The sequence below is a fragment of the Pteropus alecto genome, unplaced genomic scaffold (assembly GCF_000325575.1).
Source record: "Pteropus alecto unplaced genomic scaffold, ASM32557v1 scaffold67, whole genome shotgun sequence".
NCBI classification, from domain to species: Eukaryota; Metazoa; Chordata; class Mammalia; order Chiroptera; family Pteropodidae; genus Pteropus; species Pteropus alecto.
Genome location: NW_006441061.1, coordinates 3,583,126 through 3,602,540, shown reverse-complemented (window position 1 = coordinate 3,602,540; position 19,415 = coordinate 3,583,126). Strand labels below are relative to the sequence as shown.

Genomic DNA, 19,415 nt, shown 5'->3' with positions numbered 1-19,415 from the left:
CGGGCGGTGGGGGCCTGCAGTTTCCTCATCCTGGCCCTGACACCGAATCTCTGCCCCCAGATCTCGGATGCTGTGTACCGCATGGTGTACGAGCAGGCCGCAGCGCAGTTTGAGGCGGTGCTGTCCAAGCTGCAGCTGGCCCGGCCGGCCATGGAGGCGGTCATCCGCACCGACATGGACCAGATCATCACCTCCAAGGAGCATCTGGCCAGCAAGATCCGAGGTAGGCAGACCACCTGCCTTGCCTGTCATCGCCCAGCTGAGCTGCTGGGACCATGTGCTCTCCAGAGGCCCGGGCAGACCGCCTTTATTTCATGGATCCGTGTACATTTCTCAGCGATGACACAACTCATTGTTTTACAAAACAGAAATCAAATCCGAGCCATTTTTTTTTTTTCCCCAACCCCTGTGAGTTGTTTTGTAGCTATTATTTCTATAAAGCCAGATCTTGAAGATCTAGATTTCTGTCAAGGAGGTTCAGCTTCTGCTCATCTTTGATTAGTCACAGATTGACACCACGTGTCATTTTAGCAGACGTCAGCTTAACTTTGTGATGATTCACTTTCACCAAATCTGACTTTTCCGAGCGAATTTATGCGCCTTTCTGTTCCTAGCCAGATGGGACCCTTTTTGGTCCCTTGTCATCGTAACGCATTGGCTGTGTGCAGTTTTAGCTGTCGTCAGTTGCTCGAGGATGTTTCTTTGCTAGCTGTGTTCATTGTGAGCTGCCTAGGACACCAAGAGCCGACATTTATTTTGTGGAACAAACAATACACGTTGGGCAGGGGAAAGGGAGAGACATCAAAACACCGGAGGGTAAAAATGCCTTGGTCTGAACGTCCTGGAGATGGTCCCGGCCCCCGGGGACGCTGCCTTTCACGTGGTTACGCCGTGCCAGAGCAGGACTGGGCTTCATGTTTGCAGAACCGAGGCTCAGGGAATCGACTAAAGCGTTCTCCCTCTTTTTTTCCTAAATGAAGGAGCAAGACCCCCAGAGATGTTTTTCTCTACCTCTAGCGAAGCAGAAAAACCACCGGCACCTTTAGACCAAACGTTCCCTAGCTTCTCGTCATCCTAGTTTCAGAAACATCAGGGTCCAGTCTCAGAATACCATAGTATTTTGTCTCCATGGATTTCTCCACGGCCAATGAGTCTTTATCAGCTTTCTCTAGAATTATTGTTTGCTACTGTTGTCACCTGGAGATTTCTTCTCACCTCCCCCATTTTTTTTTTTTTTTTTTTTTTTATTTCTTTAAAAAAATAACCCAGCGGCATGCCTCTAGCTTCTGGGTCCGGGGGGCTGGCTGGGGAGATGCTTCCGGGGTGGCATCAGCTAACCTGCTCCCTCTGGGCGCAGCCTTCATTCTCCCCAAGGCGGAGGTGTGTGTCCGGAACCACGTTCAGCCCTACATCCCGTCCATCCTGGAGGCCCTCATGGTGCCCACCAGCCAGGGCTTCACGGAGGTGCGGGACGTCTTCTTCAAGGAGGTCACCGACATAAACCTGAACATCATCAATGAGGGCGGCATCGACAAGCTGGGCGAGGTGAGGCCAGCCCCCTGCTCCTCCTTGGGAAGCGGGGGTGCCTCCTGGGTTTGGGTCGGGCCCTCGCTGTGACCCAGGGTGGGCCGCCCCCTCCTGGCATAATCCATAAGTAGAAGGTCTGAGGGGCTGAGTGCGTGAAGCCATAGCTATTGGCTGCCCTGTGGGGGGCTGGCAGGGAGAAGAAAGGGGAGCCTACCCCCTGCCACCAGGTTTGTAAGCCAAGCTGGTTACTAAATAATCAAAGACCTTAACAGAAGGGAAGGAGAGAAGGACAAGAAGGAAAGAAAGGAGGGGAAAAAGGAAAGACGAGCTTCAGTTGTGAGTTATATAATTATCGAGGTAGAATCAAATATGTGGATGCCATTTCACGTACCCCAGGAATGGAGATCGCCCAGTTCTCTCACTGGTCCTCAGTTACTTGGTTCTTTGGCTGAATGCCCTCCCACCGACTCCATATTGGGGTCCTCGGCTGCCTGGAGCCGCACATAGTTGTCAGGTGCAGGTAGAATTGATCCTGTGATCTCAGCCTCTTTTTCCATGCCTCAAATTGGAGAGTCCACAGACAATAATAATCAGAGAGTTTGAGAACCAGAAAGAACCTTAGAGATCATGAAAAACCATCTCCTGACTTTGAGGGTGAGGACACTGAGGCTCAGAGAGGATGAGTGAGTTGCCCACGGTCACCCTGTGCCACGGTCACACTGCCAGCACCCAGGCTGTGCTGCTGGACCAGGCTCCTTTCGCCTTCAGATCCTCACCCTTCCTGTCCTGGGCCCTCCAGGGCTTACCCTTGTAGGTACCACTCCACCCCCGCCAGGTGGCCTTCTCTGGTGCTAGTACCGGCCCCAGGGCCTGGACTCCCAAGGGCCCAGGCAAGGCGTGTGGGTCCGTGGGGGCCGCCCGGCCACTCAGGTGGCCCTAGCTCAGGCCCCATGCATCCCTGTCTCCCTGCAGTACATGGAGAAGCTGTCCCAGCTGGCGTACCACCCCCTCAAGATGCAGAGCTGCTACGAGAAGATGGAGCCGCTGCGGCTTGATGGTCTGCAGCAGCGTTTCGACGTGTCCAGCACGTCCGTGTTCAAGCAGCGAGCCCAGATCCATATGCGTGAGGTGGGCCCGAGGCTCCTGCCCCAGCACACCACACACCCGCCTTCCAGAGTCCCCATCTCCTGGGAGAGCGCTCCCACCTTACCCCGGGCCCCCCCGTAAGCCGCGCTGCGGCCGTTCTCAGCCCCGGTGTGCTCTCTCCTGCATCTGTTTGGAACACCTGCCCCTCTCTGTTCATTGGATTAACTTGGTCTCATCTTTCAGGTCTCGGCTTAGAGACCCCCTCCTCTGGGAAGCCCTCCCTGCTCCCCAAGTCCTTTCCTCCAGGGCCCAGGACCTGTTTCCTATTGTCTTGAGGCAGGGACTGGCCCCAGTGCCTAGCACAGTGCCAGCGCACAGTAGGCACTCAGTAATGGTGTGAGGGAGAGAGCACAGTGAGTCCACAGGCTGCCAACTGCTCCCGGGAAGGCCTGGGGTGGCCGGCTGAGGAGCCCCTCGGAGGTGTGCAGGAGGGGCTGTGGTCACTCTGGAACCTTCACGTGCCCTATGGTGTGTCCTATAGCAAATGGACAATGCCGTGTACACCTTCGAGACCCTCCTGCACCAGGAGCTGGGGAAGGGGCCCACCAAGGAGGAGCTGTGCAAGTCCATCCAGAGGATCCTGGAGCGGGTGCTGAAGGTGAGCGGCCCTGCCCGCTGGCCCTTGACCTATCCCTAAGTGTGGCTGAGCCCTGAGCCCAGTCCCCAGGCTGGCACCGGGACCACTGTCCCTGCGAGAGGTGCCACCCACCCCCTTGCACAGATGAGGATGGTGAAGCTCAGATCAGACCACCGGCCTTCTATCTTCCTGCCGGGGGCCGGTGGAGCCCACTGACTTGGCGCCCCTGTCTCCTCTTCCCGGCAGAAATATGACTATGACAGCAGCTCTGTGCGGAAGCGCTTCTTCCGAGAGGCATTGCTGCAGATCACGATCCCATTCTTGCTCAAGAAGCTGGCCCCCACCTGCAAGTCGGTGAGTGCACCGGACTCCCACTCAGCCCCAGCCTGCCCCGGCCCCTCGGCCGCAGCCCCGTCCCAGTCCCTGAGAGCCAGAGTCGGCCTGACTGGCGGCCCTGACCACCCCTCTCTCTGCCCCATCTCCCTGCCTGGTAGGAGCTGCCCCGGTTCCAGGAGCTGATCTTCGAGGACTTCGCCAGGTTCATCCTGGTGGAGAACACGTACGAGGAGGTGGTGCTGCAGACGGTCATGAAGGACATCCTGCAGGGTGCGTGCTAGCCTTGTCGCCCGGGGGGCTGGCCGCAGAGCTGGGTGGCTGTCTCCCTCGCCGCCGCCACTGGTGGCATTCTTACTGCTGGGAGGGTGATGGAGGCGGCCGCCCAGAGGTCTTCCCGATGGGGTTGAAGAAGCTGCACAGAAAATCATGAGCCTTGAGCCTGTGGGCCGGGTTAGGCCCACTGTTATGTGGCCCCCGGAGAGTAGCGTCATGTCTCCGTGCCTTAGTTTCTTCATGGGTCCTTGGCATTTCAGGGAGCGTCAGATGAGTGACAGGACGACACGGTGGTCACCAACGTGGGCTGGGGGTTAGGGTCTTGGCTCCTGCATCCTAGCAGTGAGGCCTGGAATGAATAACATCCCAGTCATGACGCCCACTCAGGCTGTGGGGAGGCCTCTGGGGGATGATGCTGGTCACAGCTGGGCACAGTATAGGGTGTGGCGGCAGCTGTGGGTCCTGTGGTAAACGTTCTGACCCCTTTGGCCCCACAGCCGTGAAGGAGGCCGCTGTGCAGAGGAAGCACAACCTGTACCGGGACAGCATGGTCATGCACAACAGCGACCCCAACCTGCACCTGCTGGCCGAAGGCACGCCCATTGACTGGGGTGAGGAGTATGGCGATGGTGGTGGCAGTGGCGGCAGCAGTGGGAACAGCGGTGATCCCAGCCCCAGTGTCCCAGAAGCAGCCACCACCTCAGAGAAACAACGGCGTGCCAAGCAGGTGGTGTCCATGGTCCATGACGAGGCAGGGCTGCCCTTTGAGGCTGGCCCTGAGCTACTATCACCTGCATCCCTGGACAGTGTCACCGAGCTCCGTGGCCTGCTGGCCCAGGATCTGCGGGCTGAGAGCCCCCCGCCGGCCGGACCCCTGCTCAACGGGGCCCCTCTGCGGGAGAGCTCCCAGCCTGTGGCCACCCCCGAGGCCTCACCACCTGCCTCGCCCCTCCGGCAGCTCCCGCCTGGAAAGGCTGTGGACCTTGAACCTCCCAAGCCCAGTGACCAGGAGACCGGGGAGCAGGTGTCTAGCCCTGGTGGCCGCCCTGCCATCCACACTACCACCGAGGACAGTGCGGGGGTGCAGACTGAATTCTAGGCTGGTCGCCCCCGAGCTTCTGTTGGACAAGGCACATGGGCCCCTCCCTCCAAGGCACTGGCAGGCTTGGCTCCAGGCGGGAGTGCCAGATCTGTGTCTCCGGGTGGAGGTGGGGCAGGGCTAGTATGCGTCTGGGGCTGGGCAGGGACGGCCCACCTGAGTCACTTTATTGGGTTCGGTCATACTTTGTTGCTCCGTTTTCTTTTCTGTGGGCTGATCTCAGCTTTCCTCCTTGTGCTGGGGGCTGAGCAGAGATGAGGGGGCTGGGAAGCTCTCAGTGGCCCCGATTCTCTGGGTCCTCCCTTCCTGCCCTTCCTCCGTGGCCTGCCTCCCTCGTGGGTCTTGCCATCCTTGCAGAGGGAGGTAAAGGCTTTGTCTGCTGTGACTCAGCCCTTGAATTCTCTGCCCTCGCCAAGGGCTCATTGGAACTGGGAACATGTAGCGCTGAGGCCCATCTTGGTCGCACTCCCCTCCTGCTCTCCCTGGCTGGGCCCACTGGCCAGTGTCAGAGTGGACACTGGCCTCACCTTTCCGATCCCGGGTGAGGGGAGGTTCAAGGAGGGGGTCTTCGGGCTAGAGTCAGGCTGGGGGATGCTGGGGGAGGGGGTGCCTCATGAAGCAGGGTGGGGCCACAGGCCTGGGGATGGAGTAAGAACGGCCTGGAACGTGCTGGTCTGGGGAGAGGAAGTGTCAGAGGGCGGGCAGGAGCGAGCCCTGCCCAGGTGTTACTGGGGGCGGAGGTGTTACCGGGAGGATGTGCCAGCAGGGGGCGAGCGGGCAGAGGGAGCGGAGCTGGACGCCGAGCGGGCATTCGGGCCTCTCTCCCTCCCAGCCCCAGCTGCCGCTGCCCGCTTGCTCGCTGGGATCTAGTCCTCGGGAGTCCCTCCGTTGCCCCTGCCCCTTCTGTACCCACAGACTGTGCGGTGACTTGTTGCTCAGAGGCAGGGTTTAGTGGGTGCGGGTTCTGTCTTCTATGGGCCATCTCCACGGTACGCGCTGTCCACCAAGGGAGTTGGTGGGGCTCCTGAGGGGCCGCAGGTCCCCAAAGCACTGCTGGCAGCTTCTCGGAGGCTCTTAGGCTGTGGCTTGGCTCCTGCTGAGTTACCAAGTCACCTCATCCTGAAAATTCCAGGCCCCTTTTCAAAGCATGAGTCACCTAGGGCCCGGCCAACCTTCCTCAGCTTTTTAGTCCTAGGGGTGAGGGTCAAGCTGGGGCGACCCCAGCCCAGCACCTCCACACCCCTCCCCTTCTGCTTCAAGGGGAGGGCGGGCAGGGCAGAAACTGACTCCTTTGGAGTCCTCAGCGTGGGGCCCCCACCCCGCCCTGCATCCTCCGTCCCCTCGTACTTCCTGGGGCCCTGCCCTTGGACCCCAGGACGTGTGGCAGTGACTGGTGCTCAGGGCCCTCAGTCCCCACCAGCCCTAACCTCAAACGCCTCACTAACCTCTTCTACCAACATTCCGTCTTAAGACGCTGTCCTGTAGTGCCTTCTTTTGGGGTTTTCCAATCATCCTTCCCAGATATTGTATTAAAAATATTATGCAAACTGTTTAAGCTTTTACTAATCAATAAATGCTTTATTTAAAGCCAGTGGCCTGTGTGTCATGCCAGCAGGGGGAGACCTGGGCTGGAGGCTGTTTAGGAGGCCCGTGTACCCTGGCTTTCTGCGATCATCTGACCGAGTACCTAGAGGTCAGAGTTCTTAGAGTATCCCATTTCACAGAGGTGGAGACCAAGGCTGAGCGAGAGGATACAGAGCATGCAGGTGACCGGCCTGTCAGCAGCTCAGGCAGCTTCCTCAGCTAGACCTGCGCAGGGCGCTCCTCATGCCACCTCGGGTGACAGTGAGGCCAGGAGGTTCACCTGCTTCTTGCTGTTGGCCTCGGCAAGTCACTAACAGCCTCGGGGGCCTCATCTATAAAAGGGAAGTCATCGAAGTCCTTTCTCCCAGGGCCTCGTGAAGATTCAGGGAGAGTCTCTGAGAAACGCGGTGCTCTGCAGAGTCCCTGCCCACCGCAGGCCTCAGTCTCCCCTCATGACCAAGGGGAGCCCAGAAGGGCAAGGAGAGGGAACCGTCAAAGGTCACCAGGGGGCAGAGGACAGTGGGGGAAGAGGCCCCAGCTCCTGCCTGGAAAGCAGGACTCACCCCACAAAGGACCGCTCCAGCCCACAGGATTGACAGACGACCCCAGTGAGGCAGGAAAACGGGCCAAGGCTCTTTCTGCCACCCCAGGGCCTATCCCCTGCATCTAGGTGGCTCTTGGCACTGCGCCTGGGGTGAGCTCTCAGTGCCTCCCCGCAGTGGCCACCAGTCTACGTAGGGGCCCTGTCATGTCCCATACTGAATGGATATGGGGAAGTCTGGAAGGCTGGCCAGGGTGAGAGTCAGCTGGAGGCAGACCCAGGGGCCCTGAGCAGGCCTGCCTCCAGCCTAAAAGCTGCCCTTGGCTCCAAACCACCTGGTAGAAAAGGCACGATAACTATGCAACCCCACAGCAAGAACCAGAATTCGTGGCTCCTTCTAGAACTGTGCAATGAACGACCCGCATAGCTGCCTGGGTTCCAACCCCAGCACCGCCACGTCCCAGCTGCAAGGTCCTGAGCACTCAGCCCGCTCGGCCTCGGTGCCCTTGTCTGGGGTAATGACAGCGGAGCGCACAGCACGGGCCTGCGTGGCTCCCGCTGACTCCTGTGCCCTTCTCCGAGCCCCGTCTCTCCACTCGTAACCAGGGGCGTTTAGATAACCTCACATTCGGGAACGCCTCCACCTGCCCCCTCTTCTTGTGACTGAGGGGCGGCCCTCTCCCAGGCCCTCGACCCCTCCCTCCCCAGGCTCCATCAGGACCCAGTGATGACTCGGAAGGAGCAGGCTGGAGGTGGGTTTAATGACATCCCCGCTTTGGGTCTGTGAAGCTCATTGCCTGCCCCGAGTCGCGTGGGCTGCGGTGCTGCAGGTCAGGATGCAGAGGGGCCCAGAGTGCTGGGGAGCAGGAGCCAGGGAGGCGAGGAGCAGCCGACGTTGCTTGTGGCACAAGGCCTGCACCAAACGCATTCCGGCTCATCAATCAGGGATAGTCCATGGTGGCCTGTGGCCCCCTCCCCTCAGCCTGGGTCCTCCTGTGCTCCCCTCACCCCACTGAGAGGGAGGGCACTGTCTGTGTTCCCCTGATGAGGACACCGAAGCTCCTAGAGGGGCAGGGGACCTGCCAGTCAGTTGAGAAGTGGCGGAACCACGCTGGCCAGGACACTCGGTCCTGTGCTCAGGTGACGGCACAGCTGCCTCTTCATACCCCAGAGCCCATCCTTGAGCCATGCGGGATCCTCTCTCTTCCTCCATAGTATTTAGGTCATTGGTCAGGAATACTCCCTGCCCCCGCCTGGCAAAGTGCTTGGAGGTCGATGGTGGGGGGTGCCCTCCGGGGCTGTGGGGAAGGGCCCAGGGTAGAGTGGGCCGTGCTATTCTGGCTAGAGCAGGGGGTGAGCTGAGCCCTGGGCCTGTAGGAGGTGGAGGGGGCCGGGGGACCAGGCCTGGGTCCGGGACCAGCGCTCAGCTGCTCTGATAGATCCGGAGGCGCTGGCTGATGTCCTGACGGCACAGCGGGCAAGTCCTCAGTGGCTGGCAGCACTGTTGGCAGCAGCAGACGTGGCCACAGTTGAGGAAGATCATCTGGGCCTGAGGAGAAAGAGCAGGGCGTCTGAGCTCTGCCCTTGACTTGCCTGGTGTCCAGGGACGGAGCAGTTGAGCCCCAGCCCCTGGACCCCTCGCTGTTCTTTACCGGAAAAATCAGCCACTGTGGTCGTCCTGAATTGAACATCACAGACACGTACACCACAGCAAGCGAAAATCTAGCCCTTCCTACTGTTAGCAGAAGGAACTATTTCTCTATATTTTGTAAACAATGTATGAGTACTCGTAAGCCCCACCCCTTTCTTAAATAAAGCTGGGATTATATTCTCCGATGTTTTACTACTTGCTTTTGTTGTCTGCCACCGGTCTTGGACACTGCCCATGCCCTCTCGGTGTGACAGCTGCGGTGCCCTCTGAGCAGGAGGCCCTGCTGCTGGACGTTAAGGTTGTTTCCACTTTGTGAGTGTGAGTGTGAGTGTGAGTGTGTGTGTGTGTGCGTGTGTGTGTGTGTGTGCGGTGTGTGTGTGCGCGTGGTGTGTGTGTGCGTACTTGCCCAGCCCGTCAGTCTAGAAAGACTCCAACATTATGGATCAGAAACCACTGAAGCGTATCTACGCTTGGCTCAGCAGGTCCTCTTTTTAGGAATTTATCCTAAGAAAATAATCAGGGGTGTGCTCTCAGCTCAGCTCAGGGCTGCTCAGTGCCCTGAGGCCCGAAAAGCAGGAACGTGGTTAAATTTAAAATCAGCGAGGCCTTCCACATCTTGGCATTCCCTGGGTTCAGTAATGATCATGGATGTGGTGATCGAATTCTCTAACGTGGCCGCCGCCTCTAGGTACGACTGCACTGTAGAGGGAGGGGCGGATTAAAATTTTATATGCTATGTTGTTTAATTTTAACCATAAGTTAATTTTGTTAAAGTTTTTTTTAAAAAGACCGTTTTAAAACAGCCTTCAGAGAAAATTGTGTTGTTGATATTTAACAACTTGGGAAAGCTTCTTTAACGTATTTGTTAAGCAGAGAAAAAAACCCTCTTAAAAAGGAAAAAGCCCAGAAAATGATGTCAGCATCGCTCACATTTGGGTCATGGGATGATAGGTCATTTTTTATTTCCTGTATTTTTTGCTTTCCTGTATTTTCCACAATTTCTAACGAACACAGTATACTTACATAAGTAGAAACATGTGTTTAGGAAGACTACAGGTGCTGGAGAGGCCTGGGATGGCCACAGGTGAGGCAGGTGGGTGCAGGGGTGGGGCAGGTGGGCCCCGCCCCAGACTTACCTCCCTTTCCAGGCACACGACACATTCTGAGGTCTGCACCTCCAGCTCTGCGGGGGGAGCCGATGGCCTCACTGACTCAGGAAGCTCCTCGGGGGCGGTGGGCTCCAGGGCCCCGGGGACCTCGCCCTGGGGTGGTTTCAGCAGCTCTGTGGGGACCAAGAGACAGGCTGAGCCAGGGTCACTCCCAATGATCCCGTTCTCTAGGGAACGCCCCAGGCCCTGCCTGCCCCAAGTGGGCAGGGAGCTGGAAGGTGGGGGTACTCTGATCTCAGAATTGGGGGAAGGGCCACCTTCTCACGCACCCTCTCATTTCTCTTCTCTGACCTCACTCCCCATCTGTAAAACGGGAGTGCGGGGGTGCGGGCAGGGACAGCCACAGCACTGGTTAACTGGGGCCTCTCACCCTTAACACCCCCTGGACCCTTACTGGCCACCCTGTGAGTGGGGCTCCTCACTTTCAGAGAGGCCCAGCGAGGCGAAGCCACTTGTCCAAGGCTACAGGGCCACCTGGTGGTGGAGCTGCGGTGCTGGAGCTTGTGGTCGGGGGCTCCAGCGTGGACTGGGCAACACTCTCAACTTCACCCCGTTACCCAGAAGGCAGATGGGCCCCTCCCTTCACATGACCCAGAGGACCAGGGGGAGGACTAAGTCCCTAAGGCAGACAGCCCTGTGTCCCCATTGCTCTGCCCTGCAGCCGGCATCCAGCCCCGAGGCAGGACATCAGGCTCGGCCCTTACAAAACACAGTCTCTCTCGTTGTCATGCGACGTGCACTAAAGACGTCCCTGATCCCCACCCCGATCATGACTGGCATTTTTCATTTATTCTATGGTGGAATTATAAACAGCATTTTTTTTTCCTTTAAGACTTTTTTTTTTTTTTTAAGTCTTATAAGAGCTTATTTGAGCCAAACGGATGACAACTGCCAGGAAGCAGACTGAGAAAATGCTCTGGAGAATGGCAGTTTTATAGCTTATTTTATACATTAGACTCAAAGGAGAAGCCTGGGGGTTACACAGAACCCGCTGGCAGAGGTGGCAAAAAGCAAAGCGTGGAAATCTCTGGGGCTGGATAAAAAGTAAAATGGAGAGACAGATACTTCTTCTGCCTTGGTGGGTACCGGACAGCTCGTCATTAACATTTGCAGCGCACAGAGATGGGATGCGGGGGACAAGTTAACAGTGAGGGGCTTTGTGGTCTCGTGCTCCAGAGCAGTGGCTGTGCCCTGAGGGGTCTGGAAAGGAAGATCACTCTGACATTTCGAAGGTATGTCATCGTAGATGCAAAAAGACAGCAGGCAGGCTCACTGAAGGTAAAGGCTGACCCTTGTTAAGGAAGCTATAGGCCTAGGACGTGACCACCCACCATGATCTGCTTCTAGTTAGGAATTTTTATGTTCAGACCGCCTGTGTGGTTACTTTCGGTCTGAGTCTGTAAGGCCTGCGGTGCAGAACTCTCTCGAGCTTATCAGAAAATCTGAAGATTTTAAAGAGGCTGTTACAACACTAGACACTCTAAGAGAATCATGGTGCCCCAGACCATCGCTGTAAAAAGGCTCTTCGATATACGATGCATATCGAGTCCTGGGAGCAACATGAGAATTGTTAGGAAAATGCCTGAGGATTTCCTGTCCCTTTCTGGAGCTGAGAAGAGGCCATCAGGCCACAGTCCCTGCCCTGTGGGGTGGGCACAACCAGGAAGAAGCGGAGGCACTGTGCCCGGGCTGCAGGGAGGAAGAACCGGCTGGCTAGCTCTGAGGAGGGAGCGGCTCCTGCTGGCGCTGGGGATGGTGGGAGACAGTCAGAGGCAGCCGTTCTGGATGCTCAGGGGGCTCGGAGTGAAAGGGCACCCATGACTCCTGCTTGAGGGGTTTGTTTGTTAGGGTTACGGTGACGCCAGATCCTGAGGCCACACTCTTCCTGACCTTCCCTCAGAGAGCGAGGGGGCTGCTGCTTGGGGATATCTGGAAAGTGACTATTTTGCACGGTACCTGATATTAAAGGACTGCAAGTTTAATGCCTTTTTCTTCGATAGAGTCAATGTCCTCAGAGTAAAACTGGCTGGAGACCTGGAGTGTGCAGGCTTTACGGTGCTCTGCCACGGTGGGATCGAGGACCTGCTCCCCGCCAGGCAGCCCGAGCGCCTGCCTCACCCCCGCGATCTGGCCCGGCACCTCCACGTTCAGTGTCTGCCCCAAACAGACCCTGCCTGAGGCTGGCCATACTGTGGGCTTGCCCAGCCTGGCGGCCCACACCTGCCCTGTCCTTCGTCCTTGCTCTAGGCCCCGGGCTTCCTTTCCCTTGTGAGGAGCCCTTGGCCTTTCCCTGAGGACGGGCAGCAAAGCCCAGTGGTGCAGCCATCGGCCAGCTGTGTGACGTTTTGGGGGCATGTTAACCTCTCCCTCTGCCTCGGTTTCCTCACCCCTCAAATGAGGAGGACAACGGTGCCCACCTCACGCGGTTGAAACAAAGGTGACACACGTGGTACACGTAAAATCGTCAGCAAATGCCTGGCACCTGGATTATGCTTGGCGCACAGGAAATGCCTGCCCCTACGGCAGCCACGGTACCTGCCTCCTCCTGGCCTTTGGACGGGGCGGAGCGCCTTTATGACCTGCCTTTACCCCTCAGCCCGTCGCCAACATCCCTCCACATCCAAACCACAGGCTGCCCCAGGCACGGTGTCGGGCATGGATGGTCCAAACCACAGGCTGCCCCAGGCACGGTGTCGGGCACGTGGTGGGCACTAGGTGCGGATGGCTTCTCCCTCGACTGCACGGATCCTGGGTGTGTGGTCCTCGCTGTCTGTGCGTCTGTGTGCGTGTGTGTTGCGGTGGGTGGGGAGGGGAGTTTAGGAAGGGTTACGGACAGGGAACGGGAGGGCCCCACGTGGCTGTGAGAAGACTTCCCTTGTTTCCCATTCGTGTGCTCTGCTTTTTTCATTTATAAATCCTGTTCCTTTAGGAGGGAACCTCGAGAACTGGCAGGAGCTAGAACTGGCCCTTAGGACACGACCCAGAATATAAACAGGTGACCACCCCAACTGCAGTGCTCACGTGAGGCTGGAGCCCTGCTGAGCACAGGCCCCGGTGTCAGTACCTGGCTGGATCCTGGTTGCATCCAGCAGCTTCTGGACCCGCCGCAGGATCTCATGCTGCAGGCCAGCTTCCGAGACGCCCACCTGCAACAGTAGAGCAAAGAACAGGTTGTGGCCTGGGCTGGGTAGGAGCCTACTACGAAACACAGAGCCACTGGGACCGCCTCATTCCTGGCTCCTGGCACCTTCGGCTGGACATGTGGAGGCCTCTTGGCGTACGGCCATATTGGGCCCCACCGTCCATGTGGCAGAGGGAGAAACTTAGGCCCAGAAGGAAGCCAACACTAGTAACAGCTACGGCGGAGCCAGGGCCTCCCCTGCACCAGGGACTGTGTGACAGCTTCACCTGCATGGCCCGTGATGACTGTGAGCCAGGACCCTCGGTCACAGTTCTCGTGGTTGAGGCTGAGCTGCTGCCAAGTGGCAGAATGGGAATCACAAAGTCCCTTGGCCTCCAGAGCACAAGCTCTTGAGCTCAGGTGACACGGTGCCCGTGGAGGACCCCTGTCTAGGGACAGCCCTTGTGTTGAGATGTTGCACACAGCAGACTGGTAAGCAGCATGGCCTCTGGCCCCAGATCACCGGCTTGCATCCCAGCCCTGCTGCATGACCTCAGGCAAATCACTATTCTACTGTGTGTCTCAGTTTCCTCATCTGAAAAATGATGACAATGACGATACCTCCGTGCCTAGGTTGTCGGGAAGATTCGATGAGTTAGTATGTGAAAAGTGCTTAGAACAGCACCTGGCAAGAGCTACAAAGATGTTAGCTCTCCCCGTTACCCATCTCTTCTGAAGAGTAAATGAATCAGTGCGACGTGCCCAGGATGCAACCAGGCTCAGGCAGCGCTGCCCTCCCGCTACCTGGGGGTGGGGGTGGGGCCAGACCAGAGGAGCTCCAAGGACCTGTCTCGGCCCTACGATGTGAAGATCCAATTTGACCTGGAAGGGCAGTCTGAGGTCAGCTGGACACACATCTCTGGACCTTCTTAGCCAAACAGCGTGCAGGGCACGCTCGGCTGGGTGGGGGCGGATGGGGCAGGTGTCCCGGCTCTCTGGAAGCAAGGGGCTCTGGGACATCTGATAATAGCAGGCTTCACCAGGAACTACAAGTGCAAGATGTCCCTTGGCCAGGTTGGGCCGGTGGCCCTGCCTGCCTCCCTCACCTCCTCCGAGAGGCTGCTGCCCACCTTGGCCAGGTCCCTGGGGCTCATCCGGCTCAGCATGTCCAGTGAGATGCGGTGATGAGCAAAGACGGGCAGGTAGTGCTCGGCTGACAGCTCCACCAGCAGGGCCGCCAGCTGGCGCTCCATTCCCTCTTCCTGCACCACAGACCCACGAGAAAAGCCAGGCGCACCACGGACGGGAGGAAAAACAAGGAGCCGAAATTTATAACAGCAAACAAAGGGTCTGACCAAATATAACATAATATGTAAAATGCATTCTTAGACTTTTTCGTACCAAAAATGCATATGTAAGTGCTTAGAGATAAATGCGCAGGGAAATTCACTGCCGCTCTGTTTATAAACTTGAAAATGGTAAGCAACTGCAGCACCTGTCAAGAGGGGACTGAGTAAATAAATGAGGGTTCACGCACATACTTCGTACTATGCAGCTGTATGGAAACAGCGAGATCTGTGTGTATGGACCTGGACAACCGCCCATCACTACTGCTAAGAGGAAAAGGAAGCTGCCAAAATAGTATGTATAGAAGAACTCTGTTTTTATTTAAAAATTTTTAATAAGTATGGGGGCAGCAGAGAGGGAGGGAGAAAGAGAGGGAGAGGCCCACATCTACCCTGTCCACAGCAGGTGCTCACGGGCAGCGCTGTCGCCCACTTGCCCTGGCATGCACAGGAGGCCCTGTCCCTCTGTGGCAGTGACCAGTGGCCGTCTTCCCCTTACTGGAATGAACGCTCCCTCTCATTTCTGTCCCCACTGAGGGCTAGCACAGAACCTGGTACACTAGCCACCAGAAATATGAACGGAATTAAACTGGAAAGGCCAAGAAGCAGGGCATTGCTGGGGTGTGAGAGGGTGCTCTGAATCGAGGTCCTCCTGGCTCCCGGCGAGGGTGGGCACCGCCGGGCCTTACCTGCAGCTTCAAGGACAAGGGCTTCTGGTTCAAAAGCCGCTGATACTGAATCAGCCAGTAATTTTCCTGCTTGGTTTCGCTTTTGGCTTCTAACTCCGTCTGCCAAGAACGAAGCAGGTATTGTTAGTTACGAGACAGTAAATAAAAAAAATGGTAGTGACGATTGTGAACTACACTCCTCTGAGCACGTGGATGGCACTCGGTGTCTTACAGACAACTTTCCTACACAGTCATCCCGTTGCTGCAACGACTCAAAGGGAAAAGGCAGGAAGCACCACTATCTCTAACGTACTGCCGAGAATCATCTCACAGACACTGCATAGCTGGTGGGGGGCCTGAACCTGGCCTATTGACACCTGGCACCTCGCTGTGTACACCAGCAGTCTGGGAGGGACACCTTCTCATCTGCTTTGGGAAGGGCAAAGCTCCGAGCAGCGACCTCCTTCTACAAAGCTCAGGCTGGTCTTCCGGGTGCCAGGCAGGGAGAGAAACAGGATTCCAAAGGCACCTGCAGCTTCTGGAGTGGCTTCCACTGCTCTGGCAAAGCCAGAGAATTATAAACATGCTACTGAAACAGATCCCTTTGTCCTGTCATTCAACAAGTGTTCCTTGAGCGTTGCTCTGGGCCAGGCGCTGTCATAGGTGCTGGGGACGGAGCAGCCAACAAATGATACTAACGACAGCTCATGCTTTCAGAGTGCTCCATGCCAGGCTGTGCTGTGTACTGAGAGATGCCATTTTCCTTAATTTTCGCAACTCTGTGAAGTAGGTTCTGCTTCACAGGGGAGGAAACCGAGGGTCAGTGTAATTAGCAGCCGCCCAAGGTCAAAGAGCTGCCTGGTGCCAGGATTCAGACCTGGTCTGTCTTGCTCTGGAGTCTGTGCTCTGAACAGCCGAGCCAGTGTGTCTAGACTGAACCACACGCTGGGGACCGGATGTGACACGGGGGGTAGGATTTCAACACGGGCATTTCCCCAGTCCCCCTGGTGGTCCCTCCTGGGCCCTGCCAAGCTGGCTCCCCTCTTCTGGCCTTGGCCCTCCCTGGGCTGTGGACGCATGGCTCTTCTGGAACCTATGACCCTGATGGTCGTGTTCTGTTGAGAGCGAGTCCCCTGAGTCCCCTTAAGGGGAGGAGCACAGGGCCACGGCATATGGCTGCTCCTGCACAACGCCAAGGCCATGGTCCTCACATTACTGCAACTCAAAGGTGATGCCAGCGAGGCGTCGTGAGGAATGGGCGCCTTCTGATTAGCACGGACGTGCCATCTGGGCTCAGGCGAGCTGGTCTCACTCTTCTCTGTACCCTCACAGGGCCTGGCCCACGGTGGAGCTCAAAGGACACCTGGGGCAGTACCAACGCCACAGGAGTGACTCGGCCCTTCCAGCCTGGCTGGTGGGCCTGGCCTCTGTTCTCACCGGTCAGGTGCACTTGGGTTCTGGAGAACACGACCCAACGCACTACCCCTGAACAAGGGCTCTGCCACCCTGATGATGTGCCAGAGGCAAACCCATTTGGGGACAGGGGACATTCAGGCAACTCCTGTTAAAGGCTTATTAAATGGGCCGCCCTGGACACAGCAAGTCTTCTCCCGGGCATTTGTCTTGAGAAAATGCTCAGCTGTTCTCAAATCCTCAGCTACGAAGATGGTCCGAGAGCACTGCTAATGCAAGTGAAGAACTAGAAATGGTCTAAATGCTCAACTCTAGGCTCAGTGACGACCCTTCCAAGTGCACCGTTTCTACTCAAAGGCACACGCATGCATGGCTACGAATATGCACCACGTTTGGAAAATATGCATCAAAACGCTAGCAACAGAAAACTCTCGGAAGTGAGATGCTTTTCCTCTGTACTTTGTTTTTCCTTTGACGGACAACCGCGACTTGGGTAACGGAAGCGTTTCTCAGAACGGCGAGCGTGTGGAGGGAAAGCAAACCCCTGCGCGACGGGCGCAGGCAACACACCAGGATCCCCCGGAGCTCCTCCTCTCGCTGAGTCTTCTCTTTGAGCAGCTGCTGCAGCAGGGAGCTGAGGGCCCAGCGCTGCTCTGAGACCATCTCCTGCAACACAAGACCACGCCCGGTGCTGTTGGAAGCTCGCGGTGGCCCTGGCGCCAGAAGTCCCAGTGGCACTGTGGCGGGTCCCCCGTCATTCGGTTCTCAGCCGGCAGCCAGGGGCCCATGGTCTCAGGCTGAGAGTTGGGGAACAGAGCCGAGGGGCCCCTCAGCTAAGCATCCCCACCCGCCGTCTGCTCCTAAACCGGGACCTCCCCTCTGCATGGGATTGAGGCCTGGCATGGGGTCGAGCGACCGATGTTCATGGAACGGTCAAAAAGAGCAAATGATGGAAATGACAAGCCACAGCACCTGACCTCCTCTCACTGAGTCCAGAGCGGGTGGGGGAAGCGCGCGGTCGGGAGCGCGGCTGTGTCACCACACACCAGTCTGGAAAGCTCTGCACAGATGGGGCACATGCAAGTCGGAGCAGAGCCCTCATTTGTGTCCAGGTTCCACTCGCCAATTCCCATGGAGGCCCCAAATGGGAGCCCCACGAGCTCTCAGGGGCAGGTGACAAGGACACCCGTGAAGCACAGTGGCTGTACCTGCTCTGAGCACTGCCCCAATCCATCCTCTCTGAAGACCATTTCCAAACTCACACAGGACTTTCTGCTGGCTAGCCCACCCTCTGATGGCCCTGACGCAGGCTGGGCCTGAAAGATTATTTCCATTTTACGGATGGGAGAAATGGAGGCCGAGGGAGAGGAAGTGACCTGCCTGAGGTCACGCGGTGCATCTACGGCAGACCTCAGCCCAGGACTCCAGACCCCAGCATTCTTTCACTGCACTGAGAAGTCCATGAGACGACTTAAGACTTCTCCGCTGAGAACGAATGTAGGGACAGTGACAGACAGGGCCCTGCTTAACAGCACATGTCCTCACACACCATCGAACTAGCCCCCCTGTGTAAAACAGGGGAGACTGAGGCACAGAGAAGGGAAAGGGCCTCTGTTTCCCCTACCCGCCCAGGTCATGCAGCAAGACTGTGCTGGGACAGAACCCATGTCCCAGACTTGCGGTCTAGAATGCCTGCTGGTCCCTGCTGCTCGCACGTCCCTGTGAGCGGGACCCGAGGCCGGAGCTCACAGAGAAGCTGCCTGCAGGGAGTGGCGCAGTAACAGCTGGGCCCTCTCCTCCAGACATTCTCGGGATAACAAGAAAGCTCCTTCCCCACCAAGAGGATGCCAGCCCATGAGGCAAACCAGCACCAGAACCAGAAGCATGGCTGAAAGAGACAGGGCGCTCGGCAGCATCCCCACTCCAAAACAAAGGAAATGTGGAGATGCAGATGTCACCTGGGTGAGCCTTGGCAATGAAACCCTCCTTCCTCTGACCCTCCTGCCTAACAACGGGCTGACCGACCCCTAACCTCGGCCTGTGCTCCCATCACCTTCTGGGGCTGGGGCACCGGCTAGGGGACTTCATCGGGGCGGGGGAGGGACAGGGCAAAGCAGGAGCCCTACATACCTGTAGTGCCTCTGTGTCCAGGGATTTCCTCTTTAACTCCAGCTGTGTCAGCTGCAATAACTCAGTTTCTATTAACTTAATCTAAACAGAAGATGAGACAGTTTTTTTTTTGTTTTTTTTTGTTTTTTTTTAAATTCACATTAACCACAGTTCAACTCGGTGCTGTAGCTCTCTGATGGCCAAGTGGGGTCTAAGAATCTTTTCTGGGGAGCTCTGGAATGTAGGAGACCTGTGTGCCTCAAGAAACTGATCAGTGGGGGTTTAACAAGAGTTAGTTTTGTCATGGCCCCGAGTGCTTTGGGGTGGGTGGTAGACATGCTTGTTCCGGTCAGGGCCTGTCCCAGAGTGGGTGCCGAATAAAGGTCTGTGGAATGACGAAGGGCCTTTTCATCGAGGTTCAGGCCAGAGTGAAGAACAGACATGGCATTCTTCTTGAGCCCCTTAACTGGCCCAATCCTCTTGCTTCCCCTAAATAGCTGTCACAGAGGAGAGCAGAGGATAATGGAAGTGACTGAATAATAGTAACAGTAACGCTAGCTGATGTTTATTGAGCATCCTGGGTGCTAGGCCTGTGCTGGGTACTTTATATGCATCGGCTCATCAATTTTCCTCTGGCTTTTAGGAGGTATTGCTACCTCCATTTTTCAGGCAAGGAAACTGAGGCTCAGAGAGGTTAAGCCACCTGCCCAAGGACACAGAGCAGGTAAGCGGGGGGCCCTTTCTCTAGGATGTCCCCATTTGGGGTCTGAAGAGGACTAGCTGGCCTGGTGGGTCAGAATCACCCACAGTGAGAATGTCTAGGGGTCACTGCACTCTTAGGACGTGACGGGGGGC

General features: G+C 57.0%; 2 protein-coding genes across 8 annotated transcripts in view; one reads left to right on the top strand and one right to left on the bottom strand.

The window, feature by feature from the left end:
• Positions 1-6,549, top strand: part of FAM129B (family with sequence similarity 129 member B) — a 23,213-nt gene extending 16,664 nt beyond the window's left edge. Inside the window, exons 8-14 of the mRNA XM_015594172.2 lie at positions 61-223; positions 1,358-1,545; positions 2,500-2,655; positions 3,155-3,271; positions 3,497-3,604; positions 3,745-3,856; positions 4,357-6,549. Of these exons, the coding sequence (XP_015449658.2) occupies positions 61-223; positions 1,358-1,545; positions 2,500-2,655; positions 3,155-3,271; positions 3,497-3,604; positions 3,745-3,856; positions 4,357-4,958 (1,446 nt within the window). The 3' untranslated portion in view covers positions 4,959-6,549. The remainder of the gene's footprint in view (positions 1-60; positions 224-1,357; positions 1,546-2,499; positions 2,656-3,154; positions 3,272-3,496; positions 3,605-3,744; positions 3,857-4,356) is intronic.
• A 1,276-nt stretch (positions 6,550-7,825) lies between these two features.
• LRSAM1 (leucine rich repeat and sterile alpha motif containing 1) overlaps positions 7,826-19,415 on the bottom strand; it is a 37,433-nt gene continuing 25,843 nt past the window's right edge. For 3 of the 7 annotated variants that reach the window (XM_025051106.1, XM_025051108.1, XM_025051107.1), the window contains 7 exons: positions 18,582-18,662; positions 16,911-17,117; positions 15,060-15,158; positions 14,131-14,286; positions 12,968-13,049; positions 9,871-10,016; positions 7,826-8,632 (listed from right to left, as the gene is read on the bottom strand). In XM_025051106.1, coding sequence (XP_024906874.1) covers positions 8,507-8,632; positions 9,871-10,016; positions 12,968-13,049; positions 14,131-14,286; positions 15,060-15,158; positions 16,911-17,117; positions 18,582-18,662 — 897 coding nt within the window. In that variant the 3' untranslated portion in view covers positions 7,826-8,506. Of the gene's footprint in view, positions 8,633-9,870; positions 10,017-12,967; positions 13,050-13,084; positions 13,654-14,130; positions 14,287-15,059; positions 15,159-16,910; positions 17,118-18,581; positions 18,663-19,415 lie in introns of those variants that run through there. The other 4 variants (XM_025051109.1, XM_025051110.1, XM_015594170.2 and 1 more) reach the window with 4 other exon arrangements.